General features: G+C 37.9%; 1 protein-coding gene across 6 annotated transcripts in view; it reads left to right on the top strand.

The window, feature by feature from the left end:
- The window catches only part of gnb1l (guanine nucleotide binding protein (G protein), beta polypeptide 1-like), a 34,968-nt gene that overhangs the window by 13,575 nt on the left and 169 nt on the right, over positions 1 to 21,224 (top strand). For 4 of the 6 annotated variants that reach the window (XM_072587777.1, XM_072587774.1, XM_072587775.1 and 1 more), the window contains exons 3-7: positions 3,736 to 3,861; positions 6,694 to 6,856; positions 8,235 to 8,333; positions 10,329 to 10,544; positions 16,174 to 16,648. In XM_072587777.1, coding sequence (XP_072443878.1) covers positions 3,736 to 3,861; positions 6,694 to 6,856; positions 8,235 to 8,333; positions 10,329 to 10,544; positions 16,174 to 16,440 — 871 coding nt within the window. In that variant the 3' untranslated portion in view covers positions 16,441 to 16,648. Of the gene's footprint in view, positions 1 to 3,735; positions 3,862 to 6,693; positions 6,857 to 8,234; positions 8,334 to 10,328; positions 10,545 to 16,173; positions 16,649 to 19,986; positions 20,685 to 21,224 lie in introns of those variants that run through there. The other 2 variants (XR_011962993.1, XM_072587773.1) reach the window with 2 other exon arrangements.

Below are 21,224 nucleotides of genomic sequence, written 5' to 3' on the forward strand. Positions count from 1 at the left end.
TATAGCAAATATTTACTAGATTGGTTCTTGTTGTGAGAGGTTTGTTCTACTTTTTGAGACTGAATAGATTGGGCCTATACTCTGAAACTTAGAAAAGTGTTCCAGAAACATACAGGATCCCAAAGTGACTTGACAGGGTAGCCACTGAGAAATTATTTCCACCTGCGGAGTCTTGGGGTATGGTACCAATCACTTCAGACTAATGGGAAATATTTCTTCACTCAGGGTTGTGAGTCATTAGAATTACCCACATTAGAGGTTTGTAAATGCTCCAACATTGAATATATTTAAGGCCATGATATAAACAGGCTTTTGGTATCTCTTGGGAATTCGAGGATATGGAAAGCCACAGGAAAGTGGTTTGAGGCTGAGAATCAGCTGCAATTACATTGAATAGCCTGTAGGGGCTTATCTACTCTTTATTTCTCACGTTCTTCTGAACCAGTACTGGCTGTTGTATGCATTTTCTTCTTTCAAGTGTTTAGATATAATGAAGGCAAGTTGGAATTGAAAACAAATTTCATTCCAGCTCGTGACTAGAACTGATTTGAATATCAAAAATGGGTCTGAATGCCAAACCCAAAATGATCAATAAAGAAAAATCCAAATGCGATTTTACTGAGCCTCCAACTCCTGTAGATGCAGTCATGAACTTAACATCAAATTACATGTTTTGCCTCAATGCGTGCTAGGACAAAGCAATCATCAAATTGTTTTGAGGATTGAGCTGATTGCAAATTACTGTATAATTTCACTTTATTGTAATTGACCTTTTGTGCAAGTGCCCCAAAGAATAATTCCTTGTGATCTTTTGGCTCCAAAGCGAAAACTAAAAATAATTGCTACTAAACAAACTAAATTGATAATTGCTACTGTCTGGTATTTTGACAGGGTATTGAGATTGATGTAAACTTGGACTAATGGAGCTCTTCAACCACTATTGGGTTTGAGCACGCTAGGTCTCAGGTGATTTCCAGTGTTGCTTCACACCATTATTCACAAGGTTATATTTTGAAACTAGAAAACAGGTCATTTGGAATTTTTCCAAATTGCTTATCATCTATTAGTCGAAAGGGAAAGATGTGGTCAGATTTGTTCTTGACTTCAACATTTGCTGAATTTTTTAAAAATTTGAATCTGAAAATTTTTTTTTGTTCCAAATTTCCAACTTTTTTACATCTTTAAGATGTTTAGCAATAGCTACATTTGTTAGTTGTTACAGTTTCTGCAGGGATATTTGGGACTCGTAACAGTGCACAGAATTTTTAAAAATCATTTTGTTTGGGTTTGACCGTATGTTATTCTACTTGCCAGCTTTAAATCGTTTGTTTTAACATTCTGTTTTATGAGTACTGATTTAGAAGAAATAGTTGATAAAGCATACTTGTTTCTTGGGTGACAAGCAGTCCTGCAAGGTTTCAGATGCACACACCTTGGTATCTTTGGAATACTTATCTAGATAATCTCCTTTTGTAACTTGATGTCAAAAATAATTTTGTTTTTAAAATGTTTCTTTTGATGTTTTTGTTAAAATGACTTGTGTTTGTCAGGACAGAATGTATTTGTTCCCATTACTGCCCATGACCATCATGTTTTGTATGTAAGAGGTGGGTCTTATCTTTTGAATGATGATCCCAATTTGCATATTTAACAGTAGGCCTGTGCAAGTTTTTTTAAAAAGTCACATATTCTCACACAGAATTTAAATGTGACATTCTCTCACATACAAAGAATAGACAAAGATAATGCATTTTTACAGAATGTAATTATCTGAGTCTTGTTATGACTTATGGTCTGCCATGTGGCAGGCCTGGTTTTCTTGAATTGATTTTTACTATCTAAAGTTAAAGTGAGGGTCTTATAAAACAAAGGATTCTCAGTAGGCTTTGCAGATTCTTGCTGCTGAATTTCCATGAAGTTAGTTCTTAAGTGAACTTAACTAGACAGGCTATGTACTGTGTCTGCTTCATGTCTCACAGCTTGCTTCTAAGTCTGATTTCCAGACTGTTTTAATTGACAGTTTTGGTGTTTCTAACTGCAAACAGCTTCTAGTTGTTCTCTTTAAGCAGACTGTGAAAGCATGGCTGCCTCCTTATGTGACTTTTTCTACAAGTGCAAAGTTGTTTCCTAATGGAGGACTGGTATTCATAGTCATTTTACAGTGTGTATTGTAATTTAATTGCTTTTTAAAAAAAATCCACTTAGCATTTAGATTGGGGAACAAACGAAGATGCAATCAAAGGTTGATGAGATTCATTCACTTTTATTACCCATAAATTACTTTTTGACCTTTACTTCCAGATTGACAACCTCCTTACTTCATCCTGTAAAAAGTAATGTAGTCTTTTTGTGTTGGTCCATCCTTTAAATAAAGAGATGGAAACCCCCAGATGGTTATGAATGCCACTATTTGATTAGATATTCACTTGAGATGTGGTACTGTAAATAAAAACAAAGTTGTTCCTTATATCTGGTGACTTTATGACTCTATGACTAACCTTCAGATCAAGCTTGAAGACCAGTTTAGTTTTAAAAATTCTTGAATTGGATTGAGAGTATTGTTGGAATCAGTTGCACACTACAGAGGCTCAGCAGGACTGTTTAAAATGAAAATACTGATGACAGCACGCACCTTGGTATCTTTGGAATACTTATCTAGATAGTCTCCTTTTGGAACTTGATGTCAAAAATAATTTTGTTTTTAAAATGTTTCTTTTGATGTTTTTGTTAAAATGACTTGTGTTTGTCAGGACAGAATGTATTTGTTCCCATTACTGCCTATGACCATCATGTTTTGTATGTAAAATGAAGAAGCCCATAACTGAGAGAGCTCAGGGGTTGATAGGGAAGAAAGGGAATGTCACATGATTGGAATAGTAGAATGCGGAAACAAAATATTACAGAAGTGTAGTGTTTTAATACTCTACCTACTAAATCGCAAAATATAGTTTCCAATCCCTTTACTATGCATCAAAATCTATTTTTTTGTATTCTTTCAGAGAATATGAATGTCACAGACTAGGATATTTATTATCCATCCACAATTGCACCTTGGAAAGGTGGTTGTGAGTTAGATTCTTGAACTGTTGCAGACCATGGGAACAGGTAGTAACAATGCATTTATGGAAGGGAGTTCCAGAAATTTTGATCCAGAAAAGAATGGCACTATAGTTCCAAGCCAGGATGATATATAGCTTGCATCTACTGCCCTTGTTCTTCTGGTTAAAAAAAATAGCACTTGAAAATACTTCCAGTTTCTTGGATTTCTTGCATGCAAATCTTTGGTCTTTCTACCCAAAAGTCTTTGCAAGTACAATCAAGTGTTGTGTCATTGATCTAAGGTAGCTTGTAAATCTTGTTTCTGCCCTTTTGTGGTGTATAGTTGACATAAATTCAATACTTCTCCTCAGCAAAGTTGAAATTAGGAGCTTTACCAATGAGAGATCATGGGTGTGAGCTTGCCCTGTCACTGTTATGCTTTGTCATGCTGCACTGTTTACGCTGTATTTTGGTGAGCATTCACCAGAATAGAGCACAAACTGGCTCCTGGAAATTTACCTTAACAATGTATGCAGTTATTGTACATGTTAGAGTCAACGTTTGCTGTAAATGAACAGAGTTGCTGTCACCAAATATTACTGAGCTTTTTTTTTTGCAGAATTAAATAAATTATGAATAAGCCTTTATAATGAGATTCATAACCTTATATTGAACTTATTCATTTTTTTCAAACAGCTCAGCCAATGGACAAATACATATTTGGAACTTAAAGACCCACAGAGCAGATAAAGTGTTGGAAAGCCACAACAAACAGTCTGTTTTATGGATTCATACTTTGCAAGGGAGGAATGGTCTCATCAGGTAATTTCTGTACGAGAAACTGATCCTTCTCAGTAGAAAAACAGGTGTACAAATGTAGAAATAAGCTAGATAGGTGGTCTTGTTTTTAAATGTTATTGAACTTCATATTCAAAAGCAGAGACCCATAAATAAATCAATGGAACACCTATGGGATCATCAATATCAGAGTGCCTAGCAGAAGCAGTAGCGCAGAGACTCGAACAAAAAGCCCTCCCAACTATCCAACCCAAACTTTGGATCCACTGCGTGGATGACACCTTCATGTTTACAAAACGGAACAAGTTAAAGGAAACCTACAACACCGTCAACAATATCCTTACTGGCATACAATTCACAAAAAAGGAGAACGACAAGACTCTCATTCCTAGATGTCGCAGTAGAACAACAGTTCAAACTAGCATCTACAGAAAAACAACATACACAGACCAAATACTTAACTACAGAAACAATCATCGCAACACCCACAAATGGAGCTGCATAAGGATATTATTTCAATGAGCCACAAGTCACTGCAGCACCCAGGAATTACAAACAGCCAGAGAAACATGCTTATACGGTGTGTTCAGGAAGAACGGGTATCCAATAAACACAGTCCACCGATTTCTCAACAACAAACACCAGCAAGCAGACACAATGCACACACAAACTCTAGCCACGTTACCTTACATCAAAGACAGCTCTGAAATGACTTCTGCGCTACTCAGACCCCTTGGCATCATGGTAGCCCATAAACCTACCAACACACTTAAACAGCGGCTAATGAACTTAAATGACTCTCTACAAACGATTGTCATTTACAAAATACCATGCAAGGACTGTAACAAACCTACATCAGTCAAAAGGCAGAAGACTAGCCACCAGGATACATGAACACCGACCAGCCACCAAAAGACATGACCTACTATCACTGGTATCGTTATGTAACAGACGTGTAAGGACACCACTTGACTAAGACAATACATCCATTGTCGGACAAGCTAAACAGACATGCACAGGAATTCCTAGAGGCCTGACATTCTAAATGGAACTGCATCATTAAACACATTGATTTGGATCCCATCTACCATCTGCTGAGAAAAAGAACTGGAAATGATATCACCCACCTTAAGAAACCAAGACACATAAATAGAAAGTGGAACATAACACCAGCACTTCACCAGAGGCTCACTGATGATGTTACGCAGTATGGTGACAAAACGTCTGAAAACAAATCTTCCAGCTCAGCAAGCAAACTTACAACCTCAACCTCAACCTGAGCTACAAATCTTCTCAAAAATAAGGACTAAATTAATTTAGGATGGCTGAATTGGACTGAAGGGCTGTCCAGCATGGAACCAGATCCTATGGCTCTAAGGTTCACTCAAAATAACACTGTTATTCAGAGCATGGACTAAGTTTCTGTTGATGCTGTGAGATAAGCCAACTCAGTAAAGCATGGAATCAAATTTGGGATCTACCTGGCATAATTGATAAACTCACTGAGCTACCATAGGACCATTTGCAACACTTAGAGATAGACGTCATTTCATTGGGCTGGTTAACCAGGGGCACAGGCTAATGCTTAGGGAATATGGGTTTGAACCCCACTTCAACAGCTGGTTAAATTAATTGTAGTTTGCTAGTGATTGTGATTGACCTAACTATCAATGATTGCTGTAAAAATCCATCTGATTCATCAATGTCCTTTAAGGAAGGAAATCTGCCATCCTTATCAGATCTGCTTACATGTGACTCCAATACACAGCAATACACTTTAAGCTTAACAACATTATGAATGGTCAAGTTAGTCATTCTGTTCAAGGGCAGATTATGATGGGAAACAAATGCTGGTCTTGTCAGTGATGCTTGAATCCCTGTTAGAATTTTTAAAAATTAACAGAAGAAAAGACATTAATTTAAGACAGCTAAATTAAGTAAGTGAGGGATAAAAGCTTTTAATGTTTTATTGCGTTGCTTTGTTGTAGAGATTTGGTGAAAATCTCTAAATCTAACAAAGTTTTACCTTTACATTATAAACTAAATGACATAAGATATCTCAGATATCCATTGTAGATTGTCTTTTATAGAACCAGGTAGTTCTGTGGCTCATGCTAAGACAACTGATCTCCTGTTATAAAATAAGCATTGTTATTCAACTTAGTGTCTCTTGATTAGGGAGGAAAAATATGCAATGATATTTCTGTTCTATTTCACTGTCAACTCCTGCCAGAAGTGTGTGTATTTGTACTGTAGAAGGTGTCCCCTGACTGTAACCCATCTGCCTTTTTCTGAATGATCCGAAGTTCATCCAGCTCCAGCTCCAGTTCCCTAATACGGTTTTCGAGGAGCTGGAGTTGGCTGCACCTTCCGCAGATGTAGTCAGCAGGGACCCTAACCTCCCACATTCTGCAGGAGGAACATTCAACTGCCCTCACCTCCATTCCCACTATTTTAAATTCCCAAAGAGACTGTTGAAAAATAAGGAATAAAAAATAAACTCGTTACCTTACCACTCTGGCGCACAGAACCTTTTTTTTGGTTAGAGGAGGAGGATGGGTGGGAGACACTACCTGAGTAGTGTTTCGGGTAATGCAACCACACAAATATATGACTTCCCAGAAGTCCTTCGCTCCTCCCTCGCATCTCTCAGCAAATGGAGGCCCGACTCACGAGGTAAGTCCCTTTTAATGGGGGAAAACTCACCCTTGCCGGAAACCCTCGCTTCACCACTCCTCCTCTCCTTGCCACTCTGGCAATATCATGTGACAATCAATCAATGTAAATTATTGTTAATCTAATGAAAATGTAGCTATGATTTTACTTGTTTTGATGTGTTCCATATTTTCATTACAGTCAAGGTCGTGATGCAGCAGTCTCCACTTGGGACCTGTCAGAAGGACGCACTGCAGTGATAGACTCCATTCCTTTGGATAGTTATGGATTCTGCCAGTGCTCACTAATGCAAGAAGGTGTTGGCCATTACCTTCTTGCTTCCCCGGGCAGCACCTCCTCAGAAGTAATTATATAACTTACCATGTGCATGTGATAATCAAAGTACACAGACAGGAGCTGCCCTCACTCGTGGTCTGTTCAGATAAGCTCTCATGAATATTATGATTCAGTGCTCAGTCCTTTTTTTGCGTTGTCTCAACCTTGCTTACTAGCATACATGGGGACCATGGAAAGAGTTGTTGTATCCTATCTAAGCAGGAGTATACTTGAGTGAAGTGTTGTCACCATTCGACAAGAAGAGATAATGAATAATAGTCAAAATGTTGAGTTTTGCCTGACAAATATTCTCAATATGAAACATTTATACAAAAAGTTAATGTAAACCATGGAATACGAATACATATGGCATTATATTTAATTTTAATCTTATTTGTGTTTTTGGAATGAAAGTAGAGGTCGTTCTGCTATAAAGTCCATCTCATTAACACAAATTCAGTGTAGTGCAATTGACAAATTGGGGACACTTTTTCTAAAACATGAACTTTTAAAATGTGTGTTGGCTGTAATGCGATTACATTGCCAACACTTGAAGTGGTGTTTCTAAAGTGCAACATTTTTTACAGAAGAACTACCTGAAATCAGCTTTTTGTGCATATCTATTGTAACTAAATATTGCAAGATTATATGTGGCAGCTTGAATAGAACAGTCAAATAGTGATTAATTAAAGCATACAGTGAAAGTATTATTTCTGCAAGGTTGAATTATTAGGTTGGAGAAAGTGAGGACTGCAGATGCTGGAGATCAGAGCTGAAAAATGTGTTGCTGGAAAAGCACAGCAGGTCAGGCAGCATCCAAGGAGCAGGAGAATCGACGTTTCGGGCATAAGTACTTCTTCAGAAAGGCTTATGCCCGAAACGTCGATTCTCCTGCTCCTTGGATGCTGCCTGACCTACTGCGCTTTTCCAGCAACACATTTTTCAGCTCTGCATTATTAGGTTGCCAAACTGGCAGCTTTTTATTTTAGATTATTACCTTTCTGATTGTTCTGCTTTCAATAAACTCTTGTGATTTTTCATCTCCCGTTATTATACATCAAGTATTATGTCTGCCAGTTTTGACAGACAACGTTTCTGGTTCCCATTTCTTCTTTTTTAAAACATTGCCTCAAGGTATCCCTTTTGGAACAGTACACAGGAGTAGTGTGATTGTTTACATTCAGAGAACAATGAATGTATTGAACCAGGCTAATAATTTGGATGGAGACAAACCATTTCTTAATTAGTAACAATGTCATTTTTGCTTTGCAATAAGATAACATAGACCAGCTATGTGCTTTCTTAATTATTGCCAAATTATTGCCCATGGCGTTTTATGTATGATGCAATAAAATTAGGCCTAGCATAGTGCTCAGTTGATGATTTTTTTCCCTTCTGCAACATAGGTAAAGATTTTAGACTTACCTAAGAAGACGCCAGTATGGGTGCTAAAGCCGCCAGCAGATGCTAAATTGGGCATGCCTATGTGTCTGAAACTGTGGCAGGTAACACATACCTAAATATGTTGCGGAAACCTGAACACTGACTCATTTTGCCTTCAGCATGTGATTCATGTTTTGATCAGGTGCTCTTTTTGTTTTCTGTTTAGCCTGTCTTCAATTCATCTAGAAAACTATAATTTTCCAGAGCACAGATGCACTTAGTAGACAGTTGAGCAGCAGGCACTGTTTATTTCGTGCGTGTGTGTGGGTTGGGGCCTGAGTTGTTGGCTGCGGTGTTTGGCATGTTGTCAATATCACGAGCAGGAAATGATGATATTGGCTTTAGACTATTTTGGGATTAAGAAGGCACTCCTTCAACAAAGATACTTGATTACAAAAGCTACTGGTTATGTACCTTCTGTGATAACTTTAAATACATTTCAATATCTCACTGAAGACTGAGAATATTTTTAGGCAGCTCTGGCCCTGAAATTTGTGTGGAATTTTGGTATGTGTCTAATGATATTGGAGCCAAATATTTATATTTCTGAAATTAGTACCTTGACTCAGCCTTGATTTAACACTTTGTACATTGCTAAATATTCACATTGATAGTTATTAAATGCTCTCATTGTCTTCCTTTATTGTTAAATCATTGAAGTACCTATTCACAGCAAGAGGGTGGAGAATTGGAAGACATCTCATTAAGTTTTTTTTTCAAAGCAGTGTCCATTGGATTTTGATGAAGTGTCACTGATCCTCCTGATATGTCTTTGATGTTTTTCCATCCATCCCAACTGGTTTCCATACTGTTTGGATTGGTTTTAATGCTTCACACCTATTATGATGGATTTTCATTTATATATCTGCCTTTGGCCCATAACTCTTACAATTTTTTGCTGAACAAAAATTTATCTTTCTCAGATTTAAATGAATAAATAATCCAGCCTTCACTTTCCTTTGCCTTGAGAACCCTGGCAACATTTGTCTGCAAAAAAAAATGCATTTAGCAGGCAACTTATTTTTGCTTGTGATTTGGAGATGCTGGTGTTGGACTGGGATGTACAAAGTTAAAAATCCCACAACACCAGGTTAAAGTCCAACATGTTTAATGGGAAGCACTAGCTTTCGGAGTGCTGCTCCTTCATCAGGTAGTTCATCAACCACCTGATGAAGAAGCAGTGCTCAGAAAGCTAGTGCTGCCCATTAAACCTGTTGGACTATAACCTGGTGTTGCGGGATTTTTAACTTTATTTTTGCTTAGTAATTTTATTGATATCCAAAATGTGGATGCACTTGGAGGCTGTTGGGAGGGTTTACAAACTTTGCCAAGGATTTTGCACAGTATTTTTGGAATACAAGCTAAACAATTCACATCGTACTGCATATCAGTCAATAACTGCAATGCATAAATAACTTCTGTTTTATCAACAGAATCAGGATTATAACCTAATCAAGTATCTTTGTTGAAAGCATTATAAAAGGGGGCAGTGATATAAAAGCATTATAAAAGGGGGCAGTGATAATGGGCAAAATTAATAGACAAAAGCAAAACAAACGTAATGTAAATAGCCCAGGAATGACCGAGATGAGGAAGAAATGAAATGCATTAAAAGAAATGTTACAGATGGGTATGAGGAATTAAAGAGTAAAAATGAAATAGGTGAGAAACTGAAAGGAAAAGGAGGATAAAATTGGTTTTCTGAACTGTTAAGAGCTGGGCCTGTAAGAAAATCAGTTAATCCATATAACACAGCACTAATGATAATGGAGGACTAATGCTTTCTCACCTACTGAAATTTGAGTTAACTGGGACATTGCAAAAGGAGTGGGCCATTTAGCCCATTGAGCCTGTTCAATATGTTGGAAATTCTGCAGCAATTTTCTGGATAAGATTTTATTTTTTACTGATACATTTTCTGTAGCAACATTGTGATAAATATAAGTTTTTTTTTAATTCTTTAATTGCTATCAAAAAGAGTTGCATTAAATCTGATTTTTAGCAGCGACCTGAATTTCATGCTACATTACTATCCCTTTCTTTGTCTTTCTGACTAGCCTCCTTCCGGTTCTCGGCCTTTGTTACTGGTTGGATATGAGAATGGGTCTTTGACCCTCTGGGACCTATCAGAAAAGAAAATGTTGAGCCATCTTGCCTGTCACAATGAACCAATCATGTGTCTTGACTTCGACCCAGAGAGGGCCAAGGGTATCTCTGGCTCCTCAGAAAAGCTTCTCAGCTCCTGGGGACTTGACAACCAACAGAATCTTAAGGTTAGCAACAATGACCTGTGTGTCATTTATTCAGCGTTACACCAACATTCTGATATGCTGAAAAAATATTTAGTCACGAAGGGGAGTTTTTGCAGAACCCAAGCTAATTAATCATTTACCAGTTACAATATATGAGTGCAGAGTATGTTATCTATATTGTCATCTTATCAGGCATTGAAATTAATGATTTTTGTTTATGCTCTGCCTTTTTGAAGTTACTATTCTAAGTTATTGCAATATTAAATGTTTATTTTAGGGTTGAAAAATTAATCTTTTATAAATCTTTGCGTATTCCACTTTGTTTTTGTTGCCAGAAAATATGTATGCAAGTTGCATAGCAGGCTCCATCTGCTAAAGATTCAAAAGAAGGCTAAAGTTGTGGATTGCCTCTTGCTAGCATTTTGTATGTTGGCCTGAGTTCATCCACATATTCTGTTTTTCAGGCAGAGCCAATAACAAACAAGCTGGCAATCACAAAACCAATAACATATTTAAAAATCTGCTTCACTATTCTTTGTAATTGAAAAACCATTAGAATGTCATGATGTTGATGTGTTTATTGTTAAATATTATCAATTCTAAGATTTTTTAATGTTGCATTTCTGAAGATATGAGATTGTGCATTCATGCTGAGAATTATTTTATTTCCCCAAGTTTAAATGATCTGGCTGTACTTGTATTATCTGTTCATTGTACTTCAGTGGACAATAGCTCAAAAATTAGTCATAACCACAGTTATTATCATAGTTTGAAATATGCTTTTTGCACCAAATTATTTATTTATTGTTATTGTTATTATTTTAGTTATTATTCAAGAGTATTGTACATATCAGAAGAACATTAGAAATAGAAACAAAATTGCACCATATGCCCCCTCGTGTCTGCTTCAGTAGATGCATAGAAATTAGGAGCAGGAGCGGGCCTTTCAGGCCTGCTCCTCTATTCATCCAACTCAATACCCTGTTTCTGCTTTCTCCCCATATGTTTTGATCCCTTTTAGCCCCAAGAACTATATCTACCTCCTCTTGAAAACATTCAATGTTTTGGCCTGAGCTGCGTTTTGAGGCAGAGAATTCCACAGGCTGATCACATTTCTGCACATCTCACATTGTGGCTGGCCTTCTACCTTAACTCCACTTTTTTACCTGCCCACTATATCCCTTGATTCTGAGAGATCAAGCATTTTGCCTCTTTTCAACAACGAAGTGTCTATGATCCTTTGGAGGCAGAGAATCCAAAGATTCACAACACTCTAGAGAAAAAAAAATTTCTTAATGATTGACCCCTTATTGTGCCCACGTTCTAGGTTCTCCATGCAGAGGAAATAACCTCAATATCTGGACTGTCGAGCCCCTCAGTGTTTTGTATATTTGAATTAGGTCACTTCAAATTCCTTTAAACTGTAGAAAGTATAAGCCCAAATTACTCAGCCTCTGATCATAGGACAAACCCTCTCATTCCAGGAACCAGTTTTGTGACTTTTTGTTTGTACCATCTCTTTCTCTTAGTAAGGTATTTGATAAGGTACCTCATGGCAGGCTGGTAGAGAAGGTTGAGTCTCGGGGGATCTGGGGTGAGCTGCCTAGATGGATACAAAACTGGCTTGGTCATAGAAAACAGACAGTAGCAGTGGAAGGGTGCTTTTCGGAATGGAGATCAGTAACTAGTGGTGTTCCACATGGGATAAGTGCTGGGACCTTTGTTGTTTGTAATATGTAAAAATGATCTGCAGGAAAATGTAGGCAGTCTGGTTAGTAAATTTGTTGATGACACAAAAATTGGCGAATTGCATCTAATGAGGAGGATTGTCAAAAGATACAGTGGGATATTGATAGATTGCAGAGTATTGGCAGATGGAGTGTAATCCAGAAAAATGCAAGGTGAAGCATTTTGAAAGATCAAATCCAGGTGGGAATTATATAATAAATGGGAGAATCCCTTAGCAGCATTGACACACAGAGGAATAGAACATAGAATATTACAGCGCAGTACAGGCCCTTCTGCCTTCAGTGTTGCGCCGACCTGTGAAACCAATCTGAAGCCCACCTAACCTACACTATTCCATTATTGCCCATATATTTATCCAATGACCATTTAAATGCCCTTAAAGTTGGTGAGTCTACTACTATTGCAGGCAGGACATTTCATGCCCTTACTACTCCCTGAGTAAAGAAACTACCTCTGACATCTGTTCTATATCACACCTCAGTTTAAAACTATGTCCCCTTGTGCTAGCCATCACCATCCAAGGAAAAAGGCTCTCACTGTCCACTCTATCTAATCCTCTGATTATCTTATATGTCTCCATTAAGTCACCTCTCAACCTTCTTTTCTCTAACAAAAACAGCCTCAAGTCCCTCAGCCTTTCCTCATAAGACCTTCCCTCCATACTAGGCAACATCCTGATAAGTCTCCTCTGCACCCTTTTCAATGTTACCACATCCTTCCTGTTACATGGCGACCAGAACTATATGCAGTACTCCAAGTGTGGCCGCACTAGAATTTTGTACAGCTGTAACATGACCTCATGCCTCTTAAACCCAGTCCCTTTACCAATAAAAGCTAACACACCATATGCCTCCTTAACCACCGTATCAACCTGGGTGGCAACTTTCAGGGATCGATATACATGCACACTGAGACCTCTCTACTCATCCACACTACCAAGAATCTTATCATTTGCCCAGTACTCTATATAGGGGATTCTTGTTACTCCTTTCAAAGTGAATCATCTCTCTCTTTTCCACATTAAGCTCCATTTGCCCCATCTCAGTCCAACTCTGCAGCTTATCTATGTCCCTCTGTACCCTGCAACATCCTTCGACACTGTCCACAATCTGGGTGCACAGGTCCACAGATTCCAGAAAGTGGCAACAGGTGGACAAGATGGTCAAGAAGTCATACAGCATGTTTGGTTTCATTGGCCAGGGCCAATGTTGGCAAAGTTGGCAAGTTATGTTACAGCTGTATAAAACTTTAGTTAGGCCACATTTGGAATATGGTATGCAGTCTGTCGCCATAATATCAGAAGGGCATGGATGCCTTGGAGAGGGTGCGAAGAAGGTTTGCCATGATGTTGCATATCTGGAGGGTTTTAGTTATGAGGTGGGGTTTGATGCAACTTAGATCCTTTTCACAGGAAAGACAGAGGCTGAGGGGGGACCTGATGGAAGTCTACAGAATTGAGAGGCATATATAGGGTAGGTAGTCAGAGACTTTTTCCTGGGGTGGAAAGGTCAACTAAGAGAACGCACAGGTTCAAGGTGAAAGAGGGAAAGTTTTGGGGAGAAATGCAGGGAACATGATTCACACAGAATGTGGGTGCCTGAAAGGCACTGCCAGTGGAGGTGATGGAAATAGGAACATCATCAAGATATGCCTTAAATGTTGCTAGACCCATGAATATGAGGTGAACAGAGGGATAGATACTGCACATGGGCAATAAGTAGTAGGTCTAAGTAAGGAATAGGAATTGGCACAGGCTCAGTGGGCCAAAGAACCTGTTCCTGTGCAGTATTGTATTGCATTATAGCTTCTAGACAAAGTGACTGAGGTAAACATTGATCTTTGGAGGATGAGAAAGGGGATTTATTATTAATGAGGAAATAGCCGAGGCATTGAACAGGGATTTTGCGGTGGTCTTCATAGTGGAGGATGCAAATAACATACTGGTAATTGATGACAAGGAGACTAAGGTAGGTGAGGTCTTAGAAACTATCGTTATCATGAATGAGGTAAAGTTGGGCAAGCTAATGGGGCTAAAGGTAGACAAGTCTCCTCTCCCTGATGGAATCCATCCCAGGGGACTAAAAGAAATGGCAGGAGAAAAAGCAAATGCGCTAATGGTAATTTTGCAAAATACACTGCACTCTCGGGCAGTTCCAGCAGATTGGAAGGAAGCAAATGCGATGCCACTGTTTAAAAAGGTAGACACAACATGGGGAATTACAGAGCAGTTAGCTTAACTTCTGTAGAGTGGAAATTGCTGGAATCTATTATCAAGGAAGAAATTGCAAGACATGTAGGTAGAAATTGTCCCATCGAGCAGATGCAGCATGGGTTCATAAAAGACAGGTCATGCTTAGCTAATTTACTGAAATTCTATGAAAATATTACGAGCACGGTAAACAATGGCCACCCAGTAGATGTGGTGCATCTGGATTTCCAAAATCCATTCAACAAGTTGCCGCACAAGAGGTTGCTGCATAAGATAAAGGTGCACGGTTTTAGATTAGATTAGATTAGATTACTTACAGTGTGGAAACAGGCCCTTCGGCCCAACAAGTCCACACTGTGTTATCGACAATATATTAGCATGGATAGAGGATTGGTTAATTACCAGGAAACAAAGAGTGGGGATAAATGAATATTTTTCTGATTGGCAGTCAGTGATTAGTGTTGTGCCTCAGGGATCAGTGTTGGGACTACAATTGTTTACAATTAAAATAGATGATTTGGAGTTGGAGACCACGTGTAATGTGTCAAGGTTTGCGGATGACATTAAGAAGAGTGGTAAAGCAGTGTGCAGAGGACTTTGAAAGTTTGCAAAGGGATATAGATAATTTAAGTGAGTGGGCAAAAATCTGGCAGATGGATACAATGTTAATAAATGTGAAGGCATCCATTTTGGTAGGAATATCAGTAAAAAAGGACTATTATTTGAACGGTAAAAAATTTGCAGCATGCTGCTGTATAGAGGGACCTGAATATCCTTGTGCATGATTTATAGAGGGTTGGTTTGCAGGTGCAACAGGTAATTAAGAAGGCAAATGGAATTTTCTCATTCATTGCTAGAGTGCTTGAGTTTAATAGCAGGGATGTTATGTTGCAGCTGTATAGGGTGCTGTTGAGACCACACCTAGAGTACTGCATGCAGTTTTGGTCTCCTTACTTGAGAATGGATGTACTGGCACTGGAGGGGGTGCAAAGGAGATTCACTAGGTTGATTCCCGGAGTTGAGAGAGTTGGTTTGAGGAGATTCTGAATAGACTGGGATTATATTCATTGGAAATTAAAAGAATGAAGATGGATCTTATAAAAACATATTTTGAAGGGAATAGATAAGATAGAAGCAGGGATGTAGTTTCCACTGGTAGGTGAAACTAAACAAGAGGGCATAGCCTCAAAATTAGGGGCATAGATTTAGGACTGAATTGAGAAGGAGCTTCTTCACCCAAAGGTTGTGAATTTCTGGAATTCCCTGTTCACTATGAAGTAGTTGAGGCTTCCTCATTGAAAGTTTTTAATGTTAAGATAGATAATTTTTTGAACAGTAAAAGAATTAAGGGTTATGGTGAGAAGGTGGGTATGTGGATCTGAGGCCACAAAAACAATCAGCCATGATCTTATTGAGTGGCAGAGCAGGTTCGGAGGACCAGATGGCCTACTCTTGCTCTTGATTCTTATGTTCTTATATCCTTCCTTAGATATGGAGACTAAAACTATGCACATATCAAGATTAGCAAAGATACTGAAATTTCTAGCCACTGCAATTAAAATTTTATTTTAAAATCTGTCATAAAAGTTGTTTAGTGTCTTAAAGGGGGAACAAAATGGAAATCGTTTGGTAGAAAGTAGATGTTGAATATTTTGCATAATGTAATTATTATTTCCAACCTTTAATTGTTAGTTGCAGAACACTTTAACATTGGTAAATGCTGGAATAGCTGATACCTGCATTCGCCAAGACAAGAAGATATTAGCTACAGCAGGTTGGGATCATCGGATCCGTATCTTTGGCTGGAAGAAGCTGAAACCCCTGGCGGTTCTACAGTACCACATAGCCAGTGTACACTGTGTGACATTCTCAGACCATGTTGTTCCAAGTGAAAGATTAATGGCTGCAGGATCTAAAGACCAGCGCATAAGTTTATGGTCTGTCTACAACAAGCCATGACAGAGTTAATTTTGTACAGAAGTTTCATTCATATTCTGACTAAGCTGAAGACTGAGCCATATTGCTTGATTGATGATGGATGATCTGAGTCAGCTTGTGTGCATTTTGTACTGAATTTTTGTTATGGTTGTAATCTTATTATTTTCTTCATGAGCTGTCTCTTATTGAATTGATATTTAAAGAAAATAAAAGAAAGAGATTATGTTTATATAGCAGCTTTCATATTCTCATGACATCCTGGAAATATTTACTTTTAAATTAAAATTGCTGTTGGTTTGTAGGCAAGTACAGCAGTTAATTTCTGGACAGCAATTTTCCACAGATAGCAATGAGATGAGTAATCCTTTGATGGAGTGCAAAGGAGGAATAAACTTTAGTTAGAACATCATAAGAAATGCCAGCAATACATTGAGTGGTGCCATGAGAGTAATTTTAAAATTAAAACCAGAAATAATACAATTCTGTAACATATTAGCTATTTGCAACCCATTGCCACAACTCTAAATTCCACAGTAACTTGTTGGCATGAGGCAAGTTTTAAGGACTAATTTAACCGTAAGACCTCATGAGACTTCATTGTGTTAAACACAGTACTTCCCGTGCGAGGGAGGCAGAAACAGTGTTGATTTTTTTCAACATTAAACTCATGCTTGATCTAAATGTCAGTTTTAATTTTTTTGAAAAATATATTTGCAATGCTCCTTCATTTCACTCTTTGCATATTCCATTGTCTTCAGCAGCAAGGAAATGGACAATGATGACACGTAAGCCAAGCCAATCATGTTGGGCTTTGGTTATTATTGTTGATTCATCTGTGATTGGTCTCATCAGAAATTGTACATGGGCCATAATTTTAATTAGTCTTTTACGAACCTATTCTTAAAAAAAGTGGTATAAGTTCTGCTTTTAATCTAAAGTCCTTATTAATTTCCCTTTATTTCTTGGACAAAACCTTTAAGGTAACATCTTAATGTTTGTAAACCGTTTATTTTTCTAATTGTTTGGCATCTGAATTCGTTCCCACCCTTTTATTATTCTAACTGAGCTGTTTCCGGATTAGACTTTTCCTGTCCAATACAAAATTTGGTTTTGCCTGCAATTTTCCGGTAATTCTTTGATTTCTTGCTGGTGTTCCAATCCATTTCCCTATATGTACACACAAGGGTAAAACACACCTACAAAATTTTAAAAACAATAAAGTTGTATTGCTCAATTGGAAGCATGAGAATTGTCAAAGAGCAGGAAAGATACCCAAAGCTTGGCCCTCCATTATTCCAACTCCTTTTAGGTAGCACATTCCAGATCACAACAACTCACCTTTTACTTACAGATTAGATTAGATTACTTACAGTGTGGAAACAGGTCCTTCGGCCCAACAAGTCAACACAGACCCGCCGAAGCGCAACCCACCCAGACCCATTCCCCTACATTTACCCCTTCACCTAACACTACGGGCAATTTAGCATGGCCAATTCACCTAACCTGCACATTTTTGGACTGTGAGAGGAAACCGGAGCACCCGGAGAAAACCCACGCAGACACGGGGAGAATGCGCAAACTCCACACAGTCACCTGAGGTGGGAATTGAACCCAGGTCTCTGGTGCTGTGAGGCAGCAGTACTAACCACTGTGCCAGTCCCCTGGAACTTTTGGCAACTCTAGAAAATCTATTTCTACTCCTTTCTCTCCCTCCTGTCATCATTTTGATTTTGTCAATCAAATCTCCCCAGTGTGGGAAAGTATGTGAAGGGTTGCGGACACAATGTATATGGATTGGCTAAAACTTCATATTCATTCAAATTGAACCAATTCTTTTTTAAGTACCATAATAAATTTTCATCAATGAAGTAAACTTGATTTTCTAGCTTTGCTTCAAATAACTTTGGAATCAAATAATGCATGGAGTACAAGCACCAGTACAGGCCAATTAGAATAATAAAATAAAAGTCCTGGAAATCTGAAATAAAAACAAAGTGCTGGAAAACTCAACAGATCTGGCAACATATATTTCAACTGTTTGTCTCTCCACAGATGCTGACAGATCTGCTGAGTGTCTCCAACACTTTCTGGTTTTATTATAGTTAGAATGTTGACCTGTTCGTGTGTTGTAAGTTCTCATATACGTTACAATATCTCAAAGTGCTGTTTCACAAAAGAACCAACACATCGTAGAAAATCATTAGTCTTTTTGAGACTATTTATCAACTCAGCTGATTATAGTCTGTTCCAATTACATTTTAGTTTTCTAGCTCTAAATTTGAACTTTTTAAAAAAGAAATTGACTAGCCATTAATATAACCATCATTATCTTTTGCAACCAAGATATTTCAAAGACATGGCATAGGCACAATGGATTGAGAGGCTCCCTTCTGAGATTTAAGTTTCAAATTTTATGCTAACTTCCCCACCTCTTTTATCACAGGCTTGCATTTGGTGCTTTACTGTTTTTTTCCTGGAGCTTAGAATGTGGTTTTCTTTTGTCTATTATTTTTGTGTATTTGTCTATTAATTAACTGTTGCTTTTATTTTGCATCTTAGTGGCACATAAGTGCATGATTGAATTTGTTTTTGTCCGTATGTAGAATTATGATATTTACATGAATTTTGTGTACACACTTGAAACTTTCATGTAAAGCAAAATACTCTGGATGCTGGAAATCTTAAACAAACACAGGGAATGCTGGAGAAACTCAGCAGGTGAGGCAGCATCTGTGGAGAGAGAAACAGTTAATATTTTGAGTCCAGTATGACTTCAGAACTAAAAAGGTGTTGGTAAACGGACATTTTTAATATACTTTTGATAGGGGAGAAGGTCCAGTGCAAATGATAAAGCGTTATTTCTCATGCTTCCAATTGAGCAATATGACTTTATTGTTTTTAAAATTTTGTAGGTGTGTTTTACCCTTGTGTGTACATATAGGGAAATGGATTGGAACACCAGCAAGAAATCAAAAAAAAAGGCATAAAATGAGTGTGAAAGGGAGAGAATTGGTCCTCTCTACCAAGTGCAAAGAATACAAAGATGCAGACTTTCCATTCAATAAACCACCTATGCAAACATTTTTGCCTTGGGCCTGTTATAATGTTCTAACAAAGCAAAATACAAGCTCGAGGAGCAACATTTCATTTTTCAGTTTAGGCACATTACTACCTCAAGATCTCAACATTGAATTCAATAACTTCAGAAACTGACTGCATTTCATTTGTTCTCCATTTGTCTTAGAATCTTTCCTCCCTTCTTATTTGTGTTATATGTACTTGCTTGCCCATTTCAGAGGGGAGTCAAATCAGCTGTATTGCTCTTGGTTTGGAGTCATTCAAAGAGCAGACCAAGTAATGATTCCTAAGGCAGATTTCCTTCTATGAAGGACATTATGAACTTGATATGTTTTCAGGACAATCGATTATAGTTTCATGGTCACCATTACTGAGCCTAGCTTTCAAATCCATTTTTGAAAAATTATTACTGTTAATATTTACAGATATGCTAGTACATTATTAATCTTTCAAACACCATGGAGATCTTTACTCTTTTTACATTTTTAGGGATTCATTCACAAGAATTCTTGTTTGCAAGCCCAACTGGGGATCACCAGTGATTGATGTCGCTAGTCGGTTTTCCACATCTGGGCTTTCGCCTGAAATATTTTGGTTTAAAGGTAACTAAAATAATAAACAGCAAGCATTCTAACTTTGAAAATTATCATGGGAAATAGTGTGGGTAAAATAATTGTAAAGTTGCTTCTGAGGGAATGGTATTAGCAAAGCAGGATTAGCGTGGTTATAAGGAGAAAAAGACTTGCATTTATCAAGCACCTTGCCTAGATATTAGGATATCCCACAGTGCATTGAGTGCTGTACATAACAATGTTGAACAGCTTACTGTTTAAAGTTGCTGCTTGGTGCTCGCTTTACTGAATCTTGCAAAGCAAAAAGATTTCATATTTACTTACAAAATCTCTGTGCCCTAGTGATAGAGAAGAGGAAAATATCTTCCATGGGTTTCTTCCGACTGGCATCAGTTAACCTTGCAGATAAAGCCTGTATTCTTATGCAGTGACAAGAGATCAGGACAACTGATGGAATGGCCATTTAGCGAACAGAATGGTAGCTTGAAACATAAATGGAGGAAGGCCTAGAGTCAAAAATGTATTAGTAACTTCACACAGGGTTAAAAAAATAAACATTTTAAAAGAAAATGCAGTAAATGTAATGTGAATAGTATCTTCAAAGCTTAATCTCCATTTTTAAACTGTGAATTTTATCTTTTAAACTTGACAGTTTTTTCTTGTATACTATTTGTTTCCTGTTCCTAAATAAAACTCTGCACCTCCCTAGGTATCTTTTGCTAATACACAGTCAGTTTTGACATGGTGCCCAACAATCACCTATTGTCCCAGATATGGAGATTTCTGCATATCTAAGAATACATTATAGTATGCTATGGGAGCCAGTTAGGTCAGTTGACTGGATGTCTGGTTTGCAATGCAGAGTAATGCCAGCAGTTCAATTTCCACACTGCCTGAGATTACTATGAAGAACTCTCCTTCTCAACCTTTTCCCTGGCCCGAAGGGTAGTGATCCTCAATATGGAACACCACCAGTCATTTCTCTCTCTCTGTCCTCTTCTCCCTCCCTCCCTTGTGAATATTTTCTGAACCCTTTCAAGTTTCATAACATCCTTTAGGAGGGAGACCAGAATTGCACATAACTGGCCGAACCTTCAAAAAGCTTTAAATTAAGCCCATTTCTTGTTAAAATTGTCAAGACATGGAATCTATTGT

This window comes from Chiloscyllium punctatum, chromosome 17, assembly GCF_047496795.1.
Source record: "Chiloscyllium punctatum isolate Juve2018m chromosome 17, sChiPun1.3, whole genome shotgun sequence".
Lineage (NCBI taxonomy): Eukaryota > Metazoa > Chordata > Chondrichthyes > Orectolobiformes > Hemiscylliidae > Chiloscyllium > Chiloscyllium punctatum.